The following is a 24086-nucleotide window of genomic DNA, read 5'->3' on the forward strand; positions in this document are numbered from 1 at the left end:
GCACCAAATAAGTATTTATTAAATGAACTAAGTAAGTGTTTATGAAACTGTATACCACATACCTTTAAGAAACGAATAAGGGAAATGCACTTTGCATCACTTTGTGGGAGCTCAGCAGGACCAGCGATCTGTAAATCACACTGTGAGAAACATTATGCTTTGTCACCTACTACTGAATCTACAATGGCTTGTATATATTAAATGATAACAGATCCATAAATGCTCACTGAATAAAAAAATAAGTATAAAATAAGTTTCATGTCATATATAATACCTGGGACTGGCCCGGGTGGAACATGGATGCTTTTGTATCTCCTGGCACGGGAATAGATGGATGACTGATGGAGCAGATATTCAAAAATAATGTGACATCTAAAAGGAAATATATTATTTAACATGGACCTAAGCCAATTCTTTGCCAGCCACAAGAAACACAGAAATGACTATAATAATTCTTATAGTCAGGAACTTATAGACCTGCAACTCTATTAATTTATAAGTAAGTTCAAGTAACTCAGATATGGTATAATTGCTCTACTAGATATTTACAAGAAGCATTTGGGAGGCACAAAGAAGGAAGCGACCATTCTTACTGAAGGAGGTCAGATGGTCAAAGAAAGATTTCTAAAACAGATTTTTCTTGAACTGAGTCTCACAAAGAATAATTTACCAGATGAGAAAAAGCTCATCTAGGGAAGACACAGTCTGTGCAAAGGCATAACATATATGATTAGATGGTTACTGAGGAGTTAAAATACGGAAGCACTTTTCTTTAAAGAAAGAGCCTGTGGGCCGGGCGCGGTGGCTCACGCCTGTAATCCTAGCACTCTGGGAGGCCGAGGTGGGCGGATCGTTTGAGCTCAGGAGTTCGAGACCAGCCTGAGCAAGAGCGAGACCCCATCTCTACTAAAAATAGAAAGAAATTATATGGACAGCTAAAAATATATATAGAAAAAATTAGCCGGGCATGGTGGTGCATGCCTGTAGTCCCAGCTACTCGGGAGGCTGAGACAGGAGGATCGCTTGAGCTCAGGAGTTTGAGGTTGCTGTGAGCTAGGCTGATGCCACGGCACTCACTCTAGCCTGGGCAACAGAGTGAGACTCTGTCTCAACAACAAAAAAAAAAAAAAAAAAGAAAGAGCCTGTGCTTTTCAAAGTTCTTGGACCTACCCTTCAAACTACCCATTTCCCCCAAAAGATGTGAGCTCCAAAAGGGCTTGACAAATTTAAATATATCAAATAATAAAATCAGGGAGGGGAAGACAAAACATATTTATTCTAGGCCAGGTCTTAAAACGTACCCTGCACCGTTCCCTGTTATCATCAGTCCCAAAAAGGGAAGAATATGCTTTAACAGCAGCTCTGCCCAAAGCTTGGCAAATGGCTGCTGTGAAGGTCCCCATGAGTCCGTACAGTCTTCCTCCTCACTGGTGTAGTCAAAGATGGTTTCCACCCTGATAGCAAAGGGCTCCTTAACTATAAGCTCACTGTGCACAGAAGAGGAAAGAATCTGATATATTGATTGTTCCTCATTTAAGCCATGACTTAAATGCCCATCTCAGGATTTAACTATCTTTATTTTCTAATTAAAATTTTACAAAAGGGAGAGGGGTAAGGGAGAACAGAGATTATACTGTATTGACACTGAGACTTTAAATTCTAGTCAGAGTTAAGACCCATATTAAATGCCAACTGATAGCTTAAAAGGAAATAACTACATGGAGTCTAATCGAGACATACATGAGTTGAGTCTCGTGATGAGCCTCAATAATGTAAGAAAATAATTCGCGATAACACTGGAGTCCATGGTTGTCAAGTATGCTCTCTTGGGCACGGGTAGGTGGAAGTCTGGAGCAATGGGTTCTCTCCATGCCCGGTGACAAAGATGGCTCCTGATTTGATGTAAGAGCAAGTCCTGTTGCCAGGTGCTGTCTGCAGCTCACAGCTGAGTTTAGCAGTGGAATCGAGTGGAGAACTTGGGAGATACAGGCACAGTCAGAGGCTGGTCACTTGACTTTACCTCCACACCCTGGTACTTTCGTATTGGATTCGCCTTATGCACCTGCAGGGTAAGGAAAATAAAGTTACCACTGAGAGGGATGTTAGAGAACTATGCTTATGGTTTTTCTTTTTGAGAAAATGTTTATGTAGTTTTATAGATCCTAGTCACTAATTTAAAGGCGGAGGGGGGCGGGGGAGGTCAAGAAAAGTATAGTATAGTGGAAAAGCACATGACTTTAGAGCCCAAATAGGTTCCCATTCAGGTCTTTATTGGGTCCCTCAGCTTTCACTAAAAAAATGTCATACCTATTTTTCCAGTGTGATTTACTAGGATATAATAGGGCTGTACTTAATTGTAGTGGAGAAGAGTTAAGAATTTGCTAGAGTATAATCTTAAAGTTACTATTTTATTTAATTTTTTTTTTAACTCTTCTTGCCATTTGATGTTGTAATAGTAACTGACTCTTAATATTCACCAAAAGCATGAACAACAAAAAAAAGAAGTGGGAGGGACCCAACCAGGAAGGGTTGCTGAGAAGGCCTGGTCTCAGCCATCCATTTGGATGGTCTGAAATCAATCCCAAATCAAGCCAAATTAGTAGAGAGCTAGCCAGCACTGACTTAATTGTGCTTTACAATGTTGCTATTGGCCTACATTGAGAATTGCTGTAAGAAAGAGTTCTATAATGGGGACAAACACGAGAGGCAGGTACCAAGTGTTGAAGAAAAGTCAAAGTTGAGGCCAGAAAAAAGGCTGTTTTATGAGTGTTATCTGGAATGGGGATTGTGCTGTTTTCTCATTCAATCAGCAAGTAGTAGTTTGGATTTTGCCAAAAGGCTAGTCTCTTGAACAGTTTGTAGAGCCTTCCTGTGGCCATGGCTACCTAAGCCAACAGCTATTTCAGCAGCTAGCCTAGCACTTTTAGACAAAACCTCAACAAATTATATATTCTTTTGTTTTTAATTGACAGGTAACATTGTATGTTTTTATTGTGTACCACCTGATGTTTTGAAGTACGTATACATTGTCGAATGGTTAAATCTAGCTAATTAAAGACATCACCTCACATAGTTATCATTTTTGTGGTAAGAGCACATAACATCCACTCTCTTTACATTTTTCAAGAATATATCTTCATCAACTATAGTCACCTTGCTCTATGATAGATCTCTTGAAACTTATTCCTAACTGTAATTATGTATCCTTTGACCAACATCTCCCCATCTCCCCTCCTTATACTCCTATACTCATCCTTTTATTAATCATATAAAGTTCCATCTAAAACTGTCTTCTTCCTCATTAATGCAGGTAACACAACCTGCTGCCCTCCCAACAAAGTGGTCTTAATGTGAATTAAGATTTCCTTTTGAATAACTAATATCCAAAGCATTGTACCAGTGGTAGCATGGATGATTACCTGGACTGATATGCATTGTAATGCCAAAGAGCCTGGGCCAAGCATTAAGAGGAAAACAAAAATACAGTTGCCATGTAATTCCCATGTCCTTTCCTATATATTCTTGTCTAATTGTAAAACTTATTAGTTCTTTTTAAGCCCAGAAGGAAATCATAAAAATAAGTTAAATAAAATAAACAAATAAAAAGAGTCCTAGGAAATGCATCACTGTGCACGGTTATACCACATGATGTCCTCCTTATGAAGATCCCTGGTCTACATTCAATAAAGAATAAACGTATTTTTTGAACAATTGATTTGTTTATGTCTCACAAACACTGTAAGTTTTATAACCAACAGGTTGGTTCCTAAAATGGGCCAAAATTATGGCTCATACTTAGATCATAATTTATACATCTTTAGCCTTATTCACATCTCAACTTTATTACCACCCTAGTTTGTGTGATTTCTCCCTTGTCTTTGATATTGCCTTGTAGACCACCTTAGATCCTGTCTGGAACAAGACAATGTACAGATAAAACAAAACAAAGACAACTCTGGGTTAGTCAATGTTCAGGTTGCCCAGTTACCAGTTCTTTCCGTAGCCTGGCTAGCTCCTCCTTCTTCTGCTCTTCCTCCTGCTGCCTGGCCTCCTCCAGCTGCTGGGCTTTCTGGGCTTCAATCTCAGCCATTCTCTTCTCCAGCTCCTGCCGCTCCTTGGCTCTTTTCTCAGTAGCCAGCTGAAAAGGTTCCTGGACTAGGGAACCAGAAAGGCCCTCTGAGTACAGAAACAGAAAGAATATTGGTACACAAGCAGGACTTGTATAAAGCTAGCCCCCCTGAATTAAGCAAGTGGCACAGACATACAAGGCAACAAAAAGGCTGAGCTCTAAGGATGCCTCAATGGGAGAAAGGTGGAATAAAACACATACAAAAAGTCCCAAAATTTTAAGAGTTCGAAGGGCCCCTAGAAAACATCTAGAGTGATTGGGAAAAAACCAAGACCCACAGAAGTGAAGTAGCTTGCTCAAAACTAGAATGACTTTGAGACAGATACAGGAGAAGAATCCCAATTTTTTAACACATTGTCCACTGCTTAAGGAATCATATGTTTTATATCTAAGGCTTGCTTCATGGTGAACTTCAGAAAGACATCTTGGCTCTCCCTTTCCTCATTTACTTGCTACTCTTTAAGTGGGGAAAGCCTATAACGGTTGTTGAAATACTAACTGCTTCTGCCAAGGTTCATGTTAAATGTCTCTTTTTTTTTTTTTGAGACAGAGTCTCACTCTGTTGCCCAGGCTAGAGTGCTGTGGCGTCAGCCTCACTCACAGCAACCTCAAACTCCTGGGCTCAAGCAATCCTCCCGCCTCAGCCTCCCGAGTAGCTAGGACTACAAGGCATGCGCCACCATGCCTGGCTAATTTTTTCTATATATTTTTAGTTGTCCATATAATGTCTTTCTATTTTTAGTAGAGATGGGGTCTCGCTCTTGCTCAGGCTGGTCTTGAACTCCTGAGTTCAAAGGATCCACCCGCCTCGGCCTCCCAGAGTGCTAGGATTACAGGCGTGTTCATGTTAAATGAATCTGGCCTTAACAAATTCTGCAACTGAGTATAACTGCTAAGTTCAACAAATTCAAAAGACTGGGTCTAGGGAAAGAAAAGCTACCATCCTCTAAAGTCAAATGTTTCTGGTTGACACAGCATGGTACCGACACACTGAATCCCAGCACACCCCTGGGAAATCTGACAATTCTGCCCCAATCCCCTAGGAGTACATGTAATATACCAGTAACTGATTTTTTCTCTTTCTTGGGAACAAAGGGCTCCTGGGAGATGACGGTGTTTGGACGAGCCTTGAAGCAAGCTGCTTCTTTCTGCTGTTTCAGTTCTTCCTCCAGCTGTAGGACAGAAAGTGTGTCAGATAAGTTACCACACAACTTTCCACACAACTACCACCTCAGTAATTTAAATTCTAATGATCCTGAATGGCTTCATCAATAAAGATAGCAAATGATTTGATAAAAACCCTAGTTAAAACCCCTCATACAAACTTTATAATGAATAGATCAGTCTGACAATATCTGAACCCACTGAGAACTAGAAAGTATCTTTAAGATATGTTTAAGGCTTATCTTAATATCACAAAAATAAACAACTGGACATGATATGCTTCCAGATGTAACTCATCAGGAACTATACAATTTTACCTAAAGTATTTTCCTTGCCACCCTCAAAATTATCTAACCAGAAGTTAATCAAGCCTTTAGATCTAAGTACTCATTTATAGGAAATACAGGCGATAGAAGAACATGTTAAACAGCACCATGGGTATACAATCAGCAAAATTTAGATTGTAGAATATCTACAGGACAAACAACCCACTTTATTCAGTAGCTAAAATGCAAAGAGAGGAGCCTATAGATCAAAAGAGATTTAAAGATTTATCAAACAAATGCACAATGTAGACCTTATTTGGATATTGATTTGAACAATTCAACTCTTTAAAAAAATTATGAAAAATCTGGGGATATTTGAATGCTGATTATTTGCCACTATTAAAGGGTTATTGTTAATCTTTTTAAGCATGATAATATTATTGTGCATCTTTTTTTTTTTTTTTTTTTTCAGACAGAGGCTCACTCTGTTCCCAGGCTAGAGTGCCGTGGCATCAGCCTAGCTCACAGCAACCTCAAACTCCTGGGCTCAAGCGATCCTCCTGCCTCAGCCTCCCGAGTAGCTGGGACTACAGGCATGCGCCACCATGCCCAGCTAATTTTTCTATATGTATTTTTAGCTGTCCATATAATTTCTTTCTATTTTTAGTACAGACGGGGTCTCGCAATAGTCCTGAGGTTTCCCAGAGAACACCACCAACAGAGGACCTACATTCAGTCATGCAAGCAATCGCATCTCTTGGGTTTCAAGAGGGGTGATTCCTACAAAGAAAGATTAGCCCAGAGCTCCTTTTAGACAAAAGTCCAGGATAAGTGATCACACAAAAACCCCAAAAACCTTGAAAATTCAAGGCAATTTTTTTCCAGCTGGGCAGAATCAGATCTTAATTAAGCCAGACAATAATCAATTACTTGTTTTCAATCCGCTGTCATCTATAAAGAGCAAATACCACACCATACTTAAAAAAAATAGCGTATCACATTGAGATCTATTCTCCCATACTATTTCTTAGCAAAGCACCAACAGAAAGGAGTAAAAACTAAATGAATGAGTCTAACACATGGAATACATGAGACTCCTGACTCAAAAAAAGCCCATCAGTTCTCACATTCCCCAGGTGATCACTAAGAGCAGCGGTGAGCAAACTTTGGCCTAAAGGCCAAATCAAGCTTGCAACGTTGTTTTGCACAGCCCTTGAATGAAGAATGGTTTTCACATTTTCAAACACACAGAGAGAGAGAGAGGGAGAGAGAGAGAGAGAGAGAGAGAGGCATATGTGACAGAAACCATGCGTAATCTATAAAACCTAAAATATTTGCTACTGGCCCTTTACAGAAATAATGTACTAACTCCTGATTGATAGTGAAAGCCCCTAAAATAATCCAGTATGTTATCCCAGATGATTTCAGTGTAGTGGGTCTGCCTGTCTAACCAACCAACCAAGCAATTAACATTTTGGCTGCTCTCCCCAACCCCTACCTGGTGCTTCCAAATCTGCGCCTTCAAAGCACCTCTTTTGTCAGTCTCCAAGCAGAAAGGCTCACTCTGGGTCACATTCTTTATCTTCTTCTCTGGCAGGTTAATGGTATCAAAATGAGGCAAGGGAAGTGCCTTGAACTTGGGCACCTAATGGAAAAAAAAACATGAGATTTAAGATAAAGACATCTCTAGCCAGAAAACAACAGATGATCCAGAATATCTGGATGGATCTGAAAAATAGGGAAGCCCAACCAGTATTCAAAGCAGCATAGTCTAGCAGAAAAGACCAATGGGCTCAAAAGGAAATCTAGGTTTTCCTCCCTTCATTGCCAGTAACAGCAGTGTAATCAGAGGAAAGTCACTTAACCTCCTTGGGCCAGAAGGATTAAATTGCTTGCCCCATTTATATTTTATAGGGTTCTTAGAGGGATCAAAGGAAGTTAGTGATTTTACAGTTCAAAGTGCTACAGAAAAGATTATCTTTGAGGGATCAAAGAATAATATTATGCGACATGCAGAGATGGAAACACCTACCTCCCCTTTCTGCAGTTCTTTTATTTTCTTGTCCTTCTGTAACTGACGTTCTTTGTCTCGAGAATCAAAGGAGAAAGGGCACATCACAGTTCTTGCCTCTACGCTTTGGGGCTTAAAAGGCACCCCATAATGTGGTACAGGTTGAGCTCTTATCACTACCGGTTCATCCTCTTCCTAAGTAAAAAATTACAGTTTAGAAATAAGACTTCTCAATCCAATCAAAAGAAAATCAAAAAGTAAGACGCAAAAGCTGCCACAGATGAAAAGAAATCAGCAAAAGATCTCCAGATACATGAAAAAGCAGAATGAAAGGACACTCCCAAAAGAAAACGATAACTCTGTACCAATGGAAACCAACCAAAACAAGAATACTGAAACAACTGATAAAGAATTTCAAATACGGATTGTAAGGAAGCTGAATGAAATACAAGAGAAAATAGAAACCCAACACAAAGAAACCACAAAAACAAGGAAATGAATGGAAAATTCAGTAAAGAAATCGAACTATTCTGCCCGGGAATACTGGGTGCTGTAGGCTTTTTAATCATTTTTGTATTATTTTTTAATTTTTTAAATATTTTTATTTATTTTTTTAAATAAAAAAAGTAAAAGAAATTGAATTATTAAAAAAAAATCAAGCAGAGCTTCTGGAAATGAAAAATTCCTTCAAGGAAACACAAAACACACTGGAAAGCCTTAAGAATAAGCTAGATCAGGCAGAAATAAGAATCGCAGAGCTAGAAGACAATACCTTTTAATTAAATAAGTCAAAGAGAAAGAACAGGTCAGGTGCAGTGGCTCACACCTGTAATCCTCAGCCTCTGGGGGGCTGAGGCAGGAGGATCACTTGAGCTCAGGAGTTTGAGACTAGCCTGAGCAAAAGTAAGATCCCATCTCTATGAAAAATAGGAAAAAAAAGCCGGCATGGTGGCGTGTGCCCATAGTCCCAGCTACTCAGGAGGCTGAGGCAGGAGGATCGCTTGAGCCCAGGAATTTGTGGTTGCCATAAGCTATGATGATGCCACTGTACTCTAGCCCATGCCACAGAGCGTGACTCTGTCTCAAATGTAAATAAATATTTAAAAAAAGAGAAAGAACACAGAAATAAGAGCAATGAAAAAAGCTTAGAAGTAATATGGGATTATGTAAAGGAGGCATAACATTAAGAATCATAGGCATCCCTGAGGATGAAGAACAAAATGCACAATGGCTGAAAAAGCTATTTGAGGGAATACTTGACGAAAATCTCTCATGTCTTGCTAGAAATCAGGACATCCAAGTACTAGAAGTTGCAATAGACTCTTGGGAGATTTCATCGCCGAAAGGCAATCACTACTGACACATAGTCATCAGACTGGCCAAAGTTAACATAAAAGAGGAACTCCTATGAACTGTAAGGCAAAAGAATCAGATAACTTACAAAGTAAAACCCATCAGACTAACTGCAGACTTCTCAACTGAGACCTCACAAGCCAGAAAGGACTGGGGCCCCATTCTCAGGCTTCTCAAACAGAATAATGGCCAGCCTATAATTTTTGTATTCTGCAAAACTAAGTTTCTTATATGAGGGAGAAACAGACATTCTCAAACAAGTGAATGCTGAGGGAATTTGTCAAGACCAGACCTGCTCTGCAAGTAGTACTCAGATCTGCATTATATACTGATTAGCACAACAGGCACCCACCAGTGTAAAACCATCCAAATGCTAAAGTTCAGAGCCCAGTTACCACAATGGCTCAAGAGTTAAAACAAAGCAATAAAGTTCTACACAACAGGATGAACAGAAATCCATCCCACTTATCAGTTCTTCCAATAAATGTGGATGGTTTGAACTCTCCACTGAAGAGACACAAGCTGGCTGAATTGATTAAAAAAAAAAAATATATATGGCAAGTATTTGCTGTGGGCTTCCTCCCAGAGATGCAAATGTGATTCACCACATAAATAGAAGCAAAACCAAAGACCATATGATCCTCTTGATAGAGGCAGAAAAAGCATTGGACAAAATCCATCACCCCTTTATGATAAGAACTCTTAACAAAATAGGCATACATGGAACATACCTCAAAATTATAAAAGTCATATATGAAAAACCCACAGCCAACATCATACTGAAAGGGGAAAAGCTGAGAGCATTCCCACTTAGAACTGGAACCAGACAAGGTTGCCCACTGTCACCATTTCTATTCAATATAGTGCTGGGAGTCCTAGCCAGAGCAATCAAGCAAGAAAAGGAAATCAAGGGTATCCAAATGGAGAAAGAAGAGGTCAAACTATCACTCTATGCTGATGATATGATCTTATATCTAGAAAACTCAAAGATTCTGCCAAGAGACTCCTGGAATTGATAAATAAATTCAGCAAAGTGGCCGGGCGCGGTGGCTCACGCCTGTAATCCTAGCACTCTGGGAGGCCGAGGTAGGCGGATCGTTTGAGCTCAGGAGTTCGAGACCAGCCTGAGCAAGAGCGAGACCCCATCTCTACTAAAAATAGAAAGAAATTATATGGACAGCTAAAAATATATATAGAAAAAATTAGCCGGGCATGGTGGTGCATGCCTGTAGTCCCAGCTACTCGGGAGGCTGAGACAGGAGGATCGCTTGAGTTCAGGAGTTTGAGGTTGCTGTGAGCTAGGCTGACGCCACGGCACTCACTCTAGCCTGGGCAACAGAGTGAGACTCTGTCTCAAAAAAAAAAATAAATAAAAATAAAAAAATAAAATAAATTCAGCAAAGTCTCAGGTTACAAAATCAATGTACACAAATCAGTAGCATTCCTATACACCAGCAACAGTCAAGTTGAGAATCAAATCAAAGACTCAATACCTTTCATGATAGCAACAAAGAAAATAAAATACCTAGGGATAGATATATTTAACCAAAGAGGTGAAAGACCTCTAAGGGAAAACTATGAAAAACTAAGGAAGGAAATTGCAGAGGATGTAAACAAATGGAAAAACATATCATGCTCATGGATCAGCAGAATCTACACTGTTAAATGTCTATACTGCCCAAAGTGATTTAAACACTCAATGCAATTCCCATTAAAATACCAATGTCATTTCTCACAGATCTAGAAAAAATAATGCTACGCTTCATATGGAACCAGAAAAGACCCCATGTAGCCAAAACAACCTTAAGCAAACAGAAAAAATTAGGAGAAATCAATTTATCAGACTTCAAGTTATACTATAAGGCTATAGTAACCAAAAAGCATGGTACTGGCACAAGAATAGAGACATACATAGACTAGCAGATCAGAACAGATGCAAAATCATCCCCATATTGCCATTTGATCTTTGACAAAGTAGAAAAAAACATACACTGGTGAAAAGAATCCCTACTCATAAATGGTGCTGGGAAAATTGGATAGCTACATGTAGAAGACTGAAACAGGATTTGCACCTCTCACCACGCACAAAAATTAATTCACAATGGATAACATTCTTAAACCTAAGGCATGAAATTGTAAGAATTCTAGAAGAAAATGTTGGTAAAAATCTTATAGACATTGGCCTGGTAAAGAATTTATGAAGAAGACTCCCAAAGCAATCATAGCAAAAACAAAAATAAATAAATGGGACCTGATCAAATTAAAAAGCTTTTGCACAGCCAAGGAAACAATCAATAGAGCGAACAGAAATAAGACTTGTCATTTTCTCCCACCTACTTAGAATGTCAAGTCAGAAGATAAATGTGGCAAGTCATTAATTAAGGCAATTCACTCAATCTTTTAGGTGTCTTAGCTTCCTTTTCTATCAAAGAGGGATGATACCTAAGTGATCTACCACCTCACAGGGGTGAGACCTATGTGAAGGCATTTGGTAATGGACTAAGACAATTATTTTTAAAAGATCTAGGCCAGGTGTGGTGGCTCACGCCAGTAATTCTAGCACTCTGGGAGGCTGAAGTGGGAAGATCACTTGCGGTCGGGAGTTCGAGACCACCTTGAGCAAGAACAAGACCCCGTCTCTACTAAAAATAGAAAAAATTAGCTGAGCAACTAAAAATAGAAACAAAAAATTAGCCAAGTGTAGTGGCATGTGCCTGTAGTCCCAGCTACTCAGGCAGCTGAGGCAGGAGGATCACTTGAGCCCAGGAGGTTGAGGTTGCTGTGAGATAGGCGGACACCATGACACTCTAGCCCTGGCAACATAGTGAGACTCTATCTTGAAAAAAAATTAAAAATAAAAGATCTGAAGTTTTTCACAGGAATATTGCAAACACTAAATAAGATCAAGTACAGGGTGTCCTATACTTTGGAAAAAATTTTTAAAATTTTGTAATGAATATTTTGTAAATAAAGGTACATTTAGGGCCGGGTACGGTGGCTCACACCTGTAATCCTAGCACTATGGGAGGCCAAGGCGGGTGGATCGTTTGAGCTCAGGAGTTCGAGACCAGCCTGAGCAAGAGCGAGACCCAGTCTCTACTAAAAATAGAAAGAAATTATATGGACAACTAAAAATATATACAGAAAAAATTAGCCGGGCATGGTGGCGCATGCCTGTAGTCCCAGCTACTCAGGAGGCTGAGGCAGAAGGATTGCTTGAGCCCAGGAGTTTGAGGTTGCTGTGAGCTAGGCTGATGCCACGGCACTCTAGCCTGGGCGACAGAGTGAGACTCTGTCTCAAAAAAAAAGAAAAGAAAAGTGTACATTTAGCTACAATTTCCCATTTTCCCTGTGTATGTCCACTTTCAGGACACCCTGTAGTATGAATAAAATGAAGATCAGAAGATAGGTCCCAACCAAGCATGTACCTTAGCCTCTTCTTTCACGCTGCCTCCAGACTCCACTAAAACATGTGACTGGGACTTAATAGTTGCCAAACCCAGAATAGGACCAAGTAAGTTGTTTGGTTTCAAGCTGGTAACACAAGATTACCGTGTATTTTAGTTTCAAATGAACCTATAAAAAGGCGTACGCCTGAGATCTGCTATAAAATTACCCTAACTCTGGATATTTATAGATAAAATGGGAGATGTAACAAGAAACTAGCATGATCAATGTCAGTTTATGTATTACAATTACATGAACCATCACCACACAGTCCACCTTAGCAATTTCTGGGTTAATGGAGATAGGACAAGGTGGATGTAACTGCTTTGTATGAATTTTAAAAGTCCCTCACTCAATAGTGACAATAACTAAGGCAAAATAAAGTGCAGAGCTTGGCAACTTTTTTTTAAACAGAGTCTCACTCTGTTGCCCGGGCCAGGGTGCAATGGCATCATCATAGCTCACTACCTTAAACTCCTGGGCTCAAGTGATTCTCCTGTCTCAGCCTCCCAAGTAGTTGGGACTACAGGAGCAGGCCACTATTCCCGGCTAATTTTTTCTATTTTTTTGTAAAGACAGGGTCTCCCTCTTGGTCAGTATGGTCTTGAACTCCTGGCCTCAAGCAATCCTTCTGCCTTGGCCTCCCAGGGTGCTAGGATTACAGGTGTGAGCCACTCCGCCTGGTCCCAGCTTGGCAACTTTTGATCCATGTTACAAAGGTAATTTTCAATGCTACAGACACAGACAATCCTCCAATGCCTAACTTTTCCTCACTGTTTCCATAAATTGTAACTAGTTCTCACTGAAAGCCAGAAGATTCATACCCTTACCAACTACTTTGTTCTTGGAAGAGCAAAAAAAAGATGATCAAATGTTCATACTCATGCTTAAAGACAACTCCAGACACGAGTGGTTACCTTTAAACTCCATGAAGTTTAAGAAATAGTAAGGCTTAGACTGGATATGCAGAAGGAAAAAGAAACCCCCTACCCCCAGGGAATCACCTCATCTCCTTTGGTGGGTATTCGGATTCTATTCTTCAATGCGAAGGCTGGTGACTTGGGGACAGTGATTGGAAGTACCTTCTTTTCAGGAACACCCTGGAAGGAGTAAGCAAATCAATTATACATCCCAGAAAAACTTCTACTAGGCTGTCTGAGAAGATTAAATTCCTTTCTTAAAGAAAAGTTCGTGAATTGGGAATCAAAAACGTCTACTATTTTATTATGTTGTTCACCTAAGACAAAGTCATATCTGGTATGTGGTAGCACTCCAAAAGTGGATTATAAATAACATCATGACAGAAGAGCAGCAAATAACAAAGACATAGGTAGAGTTGTATATCTAGTAAAAATATGATTCATCAAAAATCTTTTTTTCTCTTCCTTTTTTAACACAGGATTTTGCTCTGTTGCCCAGGCTGGAGTACAGAGGCATGATCATAGCTCACTGCAACCTCGAACTCCTGGGCTCAAGCGATCCTCCTGCCTCAGCTTTCTGTGTAGCTGGGACTATAGGTGCATGCCACCATGCCCAGCTAATTTTTTTGTTTTTGTGGAGATGGGGTCTTGCCGTGTTGCCCAGGCTGATCTCGAACTCCTGGTCTCAAGCAATCTTCCCACCTTGGTTTCTCTTCCTTTCTATCCCCAATCCCTTGAAAATAAAATTTTTAAAAAAGACTTCTAAATGTGTCTATATTCAGAACACATTCTGTCCATTCTCTTATTCCATATATAGCTCTACAATAAGAACTTATGTTCACAAATGTTACCTTCAAATGGCAAATGGGGAAATGTATTGGGCAAAGGGCTAGTTTAATTTATGTTTGGCAAGTAAATGGCCAAAGAACAAGAACAAGCAGTTCACAAAGATACAGGAGAGGCTCAATCTCATTAATAATTTTTAAAAATGTAAATTAAGACAAGATCTTTTTTACTTATGAGACTGAGTAATATTTAAAAGACCAATTAATACCAGTATTGGCATGTGTGAAGAAAAGTGAATACTCACATAGAGTTGGGTAAAAGTAAGGATATAAATTGGTTTAACCTTTTGAGAATTATCTATTAAATTTCTATGTGGTCATACTCTTTCACCCAACGTAAAACTTCCAGTATTTGAGCTCATTTAATTTCGTTTTGAGTCGTATGTCCAATACAACATTTTTCAAAACAATAAAAAATTACAAATAACTCAGTTATTTATCAAGAAAGGATCGGCCAGGCGTGGTGGCTCACGCCTGTAATCCTAGCACTCTGGGAGGCCGAGGTGGGTGGATTGCTCGAGGTCGGGAGTTCAAGACCAGCCTGAGCAAGAGCGAGACCCCGTCTCTACTAAAAAAATAGAAAGAAATTATCTGGCCAACTAAAATATATGTAGAAAAAATTAGCCGGGCATGGTGGCGCATGCCTGTAGTCCCAGCTACTCGGGAGGCTGAGGCAGTAGGATCACTTAAGCCCAGGAGTTTGAGGTTGCTGTGAGCTAGGCTGATGCCACGGCACTCACTCTAGCCAGGGCGACAAAGCGACACTCTGTCTCAAAAAAAAAAAAAAAAAAAAGAAAGGATCAATTAAATTCTTTGGCACATCGTGGTACAGCCACACAATACAATACTATATAGCCATCAAAAATAAAATAAATGTTTATTATTGAGATAAAACAGTGTTCATAATATGTGGGGGGCAAGTTGATAAAACAGAATATCATTTTTTTGCTTTTAAAATGTACATATAATTAACCTAAACACGGAAAATAAAAGAACACCAAACTGTTAACTCTCATATTTCTTTGAGGGTAGATTAAGAAAGTTAATTTTCTATATTCCATAATTCTAATTCTAATATTTCAAATCACTGCAGAATGAATTACATGTATCTTATGGTACACATAATTTAATACATTTTAGAAAGTTGTTCAGTAAGGATTTTTCAATTCTCATAGAATTTATACTCTGTCACAAATCTAGCAATTAATCCTAACTGCAAAATAGTATGTTTTGGGCTGTTGTTCTGAATGAAGTGTATGGCCAGATCAATTAAAAAAAAAAAAAAACCAGAAACCCTGAGACAACTCCTTATTCGTTACATTCGCATCCACATCCTGACCCCTCAGCTCTCTATTCAGCTCCTCTCTAAGTCTTCACTGCACATCACAGGCCCACATCGCCTATTACCTGGGCCATTCCACTCATCTCCTAATAGTCTTTCAGCTTCTCATCTCATTCTTCCAGTTCATCTTCTGTATATAGTCAGGATTATTTTTCTAAAACACATCTGATCATGTTACTTCCTGACTTAAAATTCTTTAATGGCTTCTAGGGCATACCTACTGCAGTAGAACAAATCCCTTGGCATGAAATACAAGGTGCTTCATAATTTGGTACCCTGCCAGACTCTCCAGCCTTACCTCTCAGCCCTCCATCTTCCAACTACAGTGAACTACTGGCCACTCCCCAAATGTACCCCTGGTTCTTATCTCAATGCCTTTGCTTGTGCTCTGTCTGAAATTCCCCAGCTGCTTAAAAGCACCCAACTCATCTTTTCAAGCCTCCACTGAAGCATCTCCTCTATTATAAAGCCTTTCAATAGATCCCTCCACTCCCAGGCCCTACAGAACTTACCCTTTTCTCCCCATAGATAGTTTTATCATAGTCCATACAAAACTTCACTGCACTTATTTATTTAGATATTCATCTCCCCCGTTAGCCTATGAATATTTGAGGGTAAGGACTATTTTATTCTATCAATCTCTAGTGCCTAACATAGACCTTGGCAAGTAAAAGGCATTCAGTAAATGTTTGTTGAATGAATGGAGTAAGAATGAATGAACACATGAGTAACAGAATTTATACCTTGGACTCTAGGAGAATACCTTGGGAGACTTCTCCTTAATCCCAACAATGCTGCAACAACTGCTCCAAACACGTTTGGAATGTCTTTCTTGGAGTGGCTTGATTTCAAAGCCACTTTTTGGACCATGCAAGACAGTTGCTCACTCTTTACTTTTAACAAAACTGTTTTCACCTCTATTATCTTGGACTACTCAGACATTTTAGTTCCAAATAATTTTAGATTAGCTTTTAAAAGCAAATTAATGTTTAAAATACATATGAAGATTTGTCATCATTGAAGAGATCCAAAAGACTATGTCTCAGGATCCAAGACAAGTGGCTTTTCCAAAATGCTTTGTGGGCCGAGCACGGTGGCTCACAGCTGTAATCCTAGCACTCTGGGAGGCCGAGGCGGGCAGATCGTTTGAGCTCAGGAGTTCGAAACTAGCCTGAGCAAGAGACAGACCCCGTCTCTACTAAAAAAATAGAAAGAGATTAGCTGGACAACTAAAAATATATAGAAAAAATTAGCCGGGCATGGTGGCACGTTCCTGTAGTCCCAGCTACTTGGGAGGCTGAGGCAGAAGGATCACTTGAGCCCAGGAGTTTGAGGTTGCTGTGAGCTAGGCTGATACCACGGCACTCTAGCCTGGGCAACAGAGCAAAACTCTGCCTCCAAAAAAAAAAACAAAAAACAAAAAACAAAAAAAATGCTTTGTGCAATATCACAATCATTGGAAAGGATTTATAGCCTCTCAAGGTGAACACTGTGAAGGGAATGCTCATTCTGCTGTGAGATTTCTTGCATGTTTTCTAAAGAATGCTAGAACCACTAACCACTAGCATAGTGAAATCCAATACAGCTGATCTTGTAATCAGAGTGACAAATGTCTAAGAAATGGGTTTTGAAATGATGCCTACTATAAAAGTGCAACAACAAAAAAATCTATTCTACAATATCTTGAACAAGTGGACACCAGTATCTTGATTGAATGCAGCAGAGGCAAGTGGAAGTGGGAAAAACAGTGAACGGGGAGCCAGGGGTCTGTTCTAGCCCCACTCTGCTTCCAATCTGTATAACCTTGGGCACATCAGATCATCTTCTGGGCCTCAGGGTTTTTTTTCATAAAACAAAGTAATTAAAATAAATACCTGAGGACTCATTTTGTTCTAAAATAATCCTACTTTTCCTATTTTCCCCTCTCTCTGTATCCACCCAGCAGAGAAATTTGCATTTTAAAAGAGGAGCAAAGTTAACCTCTAATAATGAAGGAGAGATTTATGAATGGGATCAATCCTCATAATTAGTTGGGGAGAGGAAAAGATGATTTATGAAAATCATTTTTGCAGCAACTATCCATCCACACACACCTCATCTCAACTGCAGTCAGAGCTAACTGGGGGCTCAATTAGAAATAATGAAAAGGAAAGTGGGATTCTAGAAACAGAGAAGTCCTCTTGTTTTGCAATTTTAAGTCTTTAAAATTGTAAGCTCCTTGAGGGCTGGGATATTGCTATTTGCATTCCTTTGCCTTCTCCACAGCACCTACAAGATGATTTGATAATAACTGTGCAATGAACATGTGTTGGCTAACATCACTGTACTTATTTATTTACATGTCCATCTGCTCTACCAGACTGTGAAAGCTTTGAGAACAAGGGCCATGTCTTACTCCATCTTCGAATTCCCACTGTCTAACATAGGCTAGAAACACAGGCTGGTGCATTTCAGCTTGTAGTGTCACTCACTCAGTTATACAGTATTGGAGTGGCTGTGCTGTGGCAGTCACTACGCCAGGTGCTGGAGACACAGAGTGAATAATATAGAAATACATGATCCCTACTCTCAGGGAGCTCAGATTCTAGCGGAGGAAAGAGATAATGAATAAGTAACAAATCAAATACTTCCCAGTTTTCACAGGTGCTCTAAAGACACCCAGCAGAATGTGGAGCTAAATGCTATTGGGGGAAGTGCCCTCAATGGGAAGTTTGGGGACGGTTATCTCTAAGGAGGTGGTATGTGGTTAGAACTGGGCAACATGGGTGGACAGATGACCCACTGAGGAAAAGCAGCCAGGAATGGGGAACAGGGATGGGGAGTTGAACATTTCTCCCTAAGGCAGGATTTGCCCCCAAGTGCCCTGGAACAAGCTCTCAGGCCTGTACCAGAGCAGTTAGGAAATTACTGTGAAGCAATGTTATCGCAGGAAGTATGCAAAAAACACCAAAACAACAGCAGCAGCAGCAGCAGCAACAACAAAAACAAACCTTGCTGGTCTCCCCAAGGCATCCCTAAAATATCTCTGCTAAACTTACTCACTGGCCTCACTGACACCACCTCCACTTCCGTGGTACCCAAGCTCTCCATTAGATGTCGGCAGCAAGTTCACATTTTACACCTCATGCTCAAGGCTTTCATCACTCCACCTCTGCCTTATGGCTGCTGCTGCCCAAGCCCATCTCTCGTCAGCCCTGCTGTCTCCTTGCCACCTATCAACCACACATGGGAGGGCACAAGAAACACCATAAAGATACATGGTAATAGAGCTTCAGCACTGAGGAGACACAGATGGGGAATGACAGTGTCAGACAGACAAGCTGCAGCAAGCTCTGGGAGGTGGGTTCTTCAGTTCTGCTCTGAGAGTCCAATACTAGAAGTTCAAAGACCTACTCTTAGTTCTGCCACCAACTTTTAAAAATGTTTCTATAGGCAAGCCACATTCCCCTTTCAAAGCCTCTCTTTCTGAAAAATGAAGAGGGTAAAAGAGAATACATCTAACATCTCCTTCTATGCTTTGCTTCTCTAGAAACCAAGAGTTGAAGTGAAATCACTAGAAACTTTAGTAGGGAGAGCTGCAAACAGTGTCAAACTCAAAAACCTCATTTGCCATAATAAACAATGATAACAGTAAGCATTGTGGGGTAGAATAATATAGTTTTAAGGAGATAGGCCAGGCGCGGTGGCTCACGCCTGTAATCCTAGCACTCTGGGAGGCCGAGGTGGGCGGATCGTTTGAGCTCAGGAGTTCGAGACCAGCCTGAGCAAGAGCGAGACCCCATCTCTACTAAAAATAGAAAGAAATTATACGGACAGCTAAAAATATATATATAGAAAAAATTAGCCGGGCATGGTGGTGCATGCCTGTAGTCCCAGCTACTCGGGAGGCTGAGACAGGAGGATCGCTTGAGCTCAGGAGTTTGAGGTTGCTGTGAGCTAGGCTAACGCCACGGCACTCACTCTAGCCTGGGCAACAGAGTGAGACTCTGTCTCAAAAAAAAAAAAAAAAAAAAAAAAAAGGAGATGATGGGCTCAAACTCTGGCTCTGTGTACTAAACACCTCTTAGTGTTTGTTTCCTTGTCTAAAGAATAGGAATAAGAATAGAATCTACCTCTTTGAGTTGTCATGAGAAATAAATAAGAGAATCTACATAAAGCACTCAGGAAAATGTAAGCACTCAATAAAATGACAATCATTACTATTAACAACACCACTGCTTACTCTGTCAGGCACCATACTAAGTTCTTCACCTGGGTTCCCCCTATGCTGCACCCAACAAATCAAAACTCTAGGGCTAGGGCCCAGGAACCTGTTTATGTAATAAGAGCCCCAGAGGATTCTGAGAAGCAGCTGGATTTGGCAAACACTTCCCCCCTTCAGCATATCACTCCAATTCAGTCACATCTTACCTAGTGCTTTGCAGATCTGTTTATCCAGAATTCTCAACAGGCATAACCTGGTACAATGCTACTTTAAGATCACACTTAATTAACTCTAAATAAAATCTAGTCACCCTTCCCATGTACCATGTCACCCTAGCATTTCCAGAGTACATACAACAAACTCACAAACCAGTTTCCTAATTTATGTTTCCAAAAATGGAGTTCACATATGATTGGTATGGAAGAAGATCTTAGGAGGGAGGTAGACTTTATTAATCACTTATTTCCTAAGAACCTTCTATTTTAACACAAGAGCATGGACCCTGGGGCCATATTACCTATGATTTGTAGCCCAGCTCTGCCACTGGGTAGTTTGTGATCACAGAGTATCGAGGGGACAGGTTTGCACATCCCTGGGTCTAAGGGGAAGTAGGTAGCAGAGGGATGATGGAGCTGGGGGTGGGGGGTGTTCAGAGGGACATGGGGCTCTTCCTCTGAGCCTGAGTTCTTTAACCTCTGTTTCCTAACTGTAAAATGGATGATGAAAGTACCTACAGTGCTTACCTTATAGGGTTGTTATGAAAATTAAGTATATTATTATATAAATAAAGTAATGAGCTAGAATAAAAACCTGGCATACAATAAGCTTTATCTAAATATTAGCTACTATTGTTGCATTAGTCATGGCAAAAAGTACTAGTTTTCCATTTATGTATTTATTTAAAAGTTCCCTTTTAAATTACTTTAAGTTACAAAGTGAGCTGATTTTAAAAATAGTTAAAGTTGGCCAGGCACAGTGGCTCATGCCTGTAATCCCAGCACTATGGGAGGCCAAGGTAAGAGGACTGCTTAACGCCAGGAGTTTGAGACCAGCCTAGGCAACATGCGGGACCTTATCTCTATGAAATAATTTTTTAAAAAATTAGCTAGGTATCTTCTAAATAAAGTCTGTTTTATTTTTATTTAAAAAAAAAAATTAGCCCGGCCGGGCGCGGTGGCTCACGCCTGTAATCCTAGCACTCTGGGAGGCCGAGGTGGGCGGATCGTTTGAGCCCAGGAGTTCGAGACCAGCCTGAGCAAGAGCGAGACCCCATCTCTACTAAAAATAGAAAGAAATTATATGGACAGCTAAAAATATATAGAAAAAATTAGCCGGGCATGGTGGTGCATGCCTGTAGTCCCAGCTACTCGGGAGGCTGAGACAGGAGGATCGCTTGAGCTCAGGAGTTTGAGGTTGCTGTGAGCTAGGCTGACGCCACGGCACTCACTCTAGCCTGGGCAACAGAGTGAGACTCTGTCTCAAAAAAAAAAAAAAAAAAATTAGCTAGGTCTGGTGGTGCACACCTGTAGTCCTAGCTACTCGGGAGGTGATCACACCACTGCATTTCAGCCTAGGCAATGACTTGGGTGGGGAGAGGTTTCTTAAGTTTGTTGTAACAGAGTTTGACATATAGTACATATGCATCACAGTAAAATAAGAAAAAAAAAAGAGCACTGTGAATAGAAGAGAGGTCTCAGATAAAAAAAACTTTCAATTGAAAGAGTATGATATGAGGGCAGTACCATTTCTAAGCATAATCATGACTTCTGTAAATCCTAGAAAATATAACTTTTGTTGCTTCTGACTTTGTGCTAAGAAAATAGAATACCTAAAATCAGGTATCCAGTTGAAGGCAATATCTTGATGCACAGTTTCACCTAAAATGATGGTGACTGTAAAACAAGCAAAAAGAAAAGACGGCAGGGCTGGGCATGGTGGCTTACGTCTGTAATCCTAGTACTCTCAGAGGCTAAAGCAGGAGGATGGCTTGAGCCCAAGAGTTTGAGGTTGCAGTGAGCTATGATGACACCACTGCACTCTAGCTTGGGAGACAGAGCAAGACCTGGTCTCAAGGGGAAAAAAAAAAAAAAGAGGATAGAAAAATAGAGAGTTCTTCTAGTGTTAACCTGGACATAAATAGATCCAAACCAGTGAGTTGGTGGGAAGGATGTAGTGTTCCCTATCTGCACAAAAATTTATCTAAAAACCACCTCACACCTATGCAAGTGTTTAACTCCATTACTTATTCTTTGCTTGTGGCACTGCTTCCTGATTGCATATTTTCTCTAAAATTGTGGTTGTGAGCCTACCATCAAACTACAACCCACTTCTCTAATCTAGTTTCCAGTTGTTCTTGATAAACTTTTTTCTCCAGCTTAAGTGACCCACTAACAGTTCCCCATAGATGCTCCATGTTTTCCACCTTCAGCCATTTTTTCATGTTACTCCCACTGCCTGGAATGCTCTGCCAGTCCATTTCATTTGCATTTCTGCACATCCAGATTCTATGACATAGTGGACAGGCAATATAATGAAGAGCTAAGATTACAGACTCTGGAGCCAGAGAGCCTGAATTCTCATCCTTGCTTCACCATGTATTAGCTGAGTGCCCTAGGATTATTACATACCCTCTCTGGGCCTCAATGACCTCATCTGAAACAGGTGGTAATTCCTTCTCTCTAGAACAAATCATTCTCGCCTCTGAATTCCTATAGTACTTCAAACTGTCATCTCCCTTAGAACACTTCTGTCCATTTTATATTATTCACACATATGTTATTTCCCATAATGGATTTTAAGTTGCCTAAGAGCAAAATCCACTTCCAATATGTCTCTTTATCACCTACAGCTCCTAATATGATGCCCTGCTCACAGTATCTACTCAAATATTTCTGTGAATGGGTAGATATTTGCTCATGAGCAGGACACTTCTGCCAGCATACGGAGTCCTCAACTATTCTTACCACAACATCTTCTAAGATCTTAGTAGGGCAAGGTCTGGAATGAAATTCAAAGTGTTCATCGTCTGATTTCTTCTTTGACTCTCGATCCTGGATTCTTTTCTCAATTTCCAAATCAAAGCCAATAGGCTGAGTGGGTGGTTTCACAGGTGGTTTCTTGGGCAAAATGGGCCCACCTTCAAGAATTCTGGGATCAAGTTCCCGTGCTTTGAATTTGTATCTGTAAGGTGAGAGAGAGTTCAAATGACAACCAGAAAAAAATTTTTAATAAAATGAAAACTACCCAAATAACAAAGTGGGCCGAAACCAAAAAATAATCATTAAAATTACCCATTATGCACAGTAAAATTTCAACTCTCTCCAAAGCCATTATCTTTACCTCTAGAACGAAGAATAAATGAGACAGTTCTAACATTCCCACTCCATTAAAGGCGGGGGCTTCTCTTCACAGAGGAAGTTCCCTCTCTTTAAAAGAGGTATAAAAAGGAATAGAAGAATGTAGGAAATAAACTCCAATGCTAAGTTCCCATTTCCTCCACTGATTATAGCTGTAGCAACCCCCTGGGTAGCCATAAAAGGGTGGGATCTACCTAACCTAACCTCAGAGGATATTCCTTAATTGGAATCTAAGTAAGTTCTCCCGCTCCAATCTCTGCATTAAATTTTTACCAGTTTACACTCCAGGACATCTCCATAGGCCCACTTTAGTTCTTTAAACATACAGGCAGGGAAACAGCCTACAGAATCTACAACTCAAACCCCATAAATTTTCACGAAAAGAAAAATATTAACTGTTATCCTTATAGAACTGAGAAGCAAGTAGGGAGGTTTTTGGAACTCTTCCTCAGATGGGACTTACTGTTGCAGTTTCTCAAGCTCCTCAGCCTCCTGCTCTGCTGCACTTTTGTAGGTCACAGGCCTTGTGCGCTGTTTGGTTTGCAGTACAGGAGTCTGTGGGTCTCTGGAGATCTTTGGCACAGAAGATTTGGAGGGTAACAGACCTATAAACCAAGATGACAGACATTTACCTAGCTCCCTAAGATCCAGTTTACCTGTCAAGTGGTGACTCAACTAGGTAGCCCAGAGATGGATAAACCAACCACGGAGTGGTGGGCCCTTCCCACTTAGCTCAGCTCACATCTGTTAATCTAACAAACATTCAGTCCCTTCTTCTCCATCACTCTTTATTGAGGGTTATGATTAAGGTGGTAGCCTTTGAGTAAACTCTACTCTTATCTTCTGAACTTAAAATCCATCCATGTCTGATGGGTTCCTTATCATTGCACAGGCCTGTATTTTCTATTAACAATGCCAACTATTTCACTTGTTATTGATAAATAAGATTCTTGCTTATTCCAGCTTTAAGATATATGGGCTTTCTAAATATAAAGTAATAATTCCCAATGTTATGAATTTCCTAAAAGCATCTATAGCATCAAGACGAC

At 40.2% G+C, this 24086-nt stretch overlaps 1 protein-coding gene across 2 annotated transcripts in view; it reads right to left on the reverse strand.

Annotated features, from left to right (window-relative positions):
* Positions 1-1253: 1253 nt before the first annotated feature.
* TPX2 (TPX2 microtubule nucleation factor) overlaps positions 1254-24086 on the reverse strand; it is a 54350-nt gene continuing 31517 nt past the window's right edge. The window contains exons 11-18 of one of the 2 annotated variants that reach the window (XM_069495448.1): positions 23501-23642; positions 22645-22861; positions 13375-13470; positions 7592-7765; positions 7058-7204; positions 5190-5301; positions 3989-4176; positions 1254-2062 (exon numbers count right to left, since the gene is read on the reverse strand). In XM_069495448.1, the coding sequence (XP_069351549.1) occupies positions 1952-2062; positions 3989-4176; positions 5190-5301; positions 7058-7204; positions 7592-7765; positions 13375-13470; positions 22645-22861; positions 23501-23642 (1187 nt within the window). In that variant the 3' untranslated portion in view covers positions 1254-1951. The remainder of the gene's footprint in view (positions 2063-3988; positions 4177-5189; positions 5302-7057; positions 7205-7591; positions 7766-13374; positions 13471-22644; positions 22862-23500; positions 23643-24086) is intronic. The other variant, XM_069495449.1, reaches the window with a different exon arrangement.

Source organism: Eulemur rufifrons, chromosome 20 (genome assembly GCF_041146395.1).
Source record: "Eulemur rufifrons isolate Redbay chromosome 20, OSU_ERuf_1, whole genome shotgun sequence".
Classification (NCBI taxonomy): Eukaryota; Metazoa; Chordata; class Mammalia; order Primates; family Lemuridae; genus Eulemur; species Eulemur rufifrons.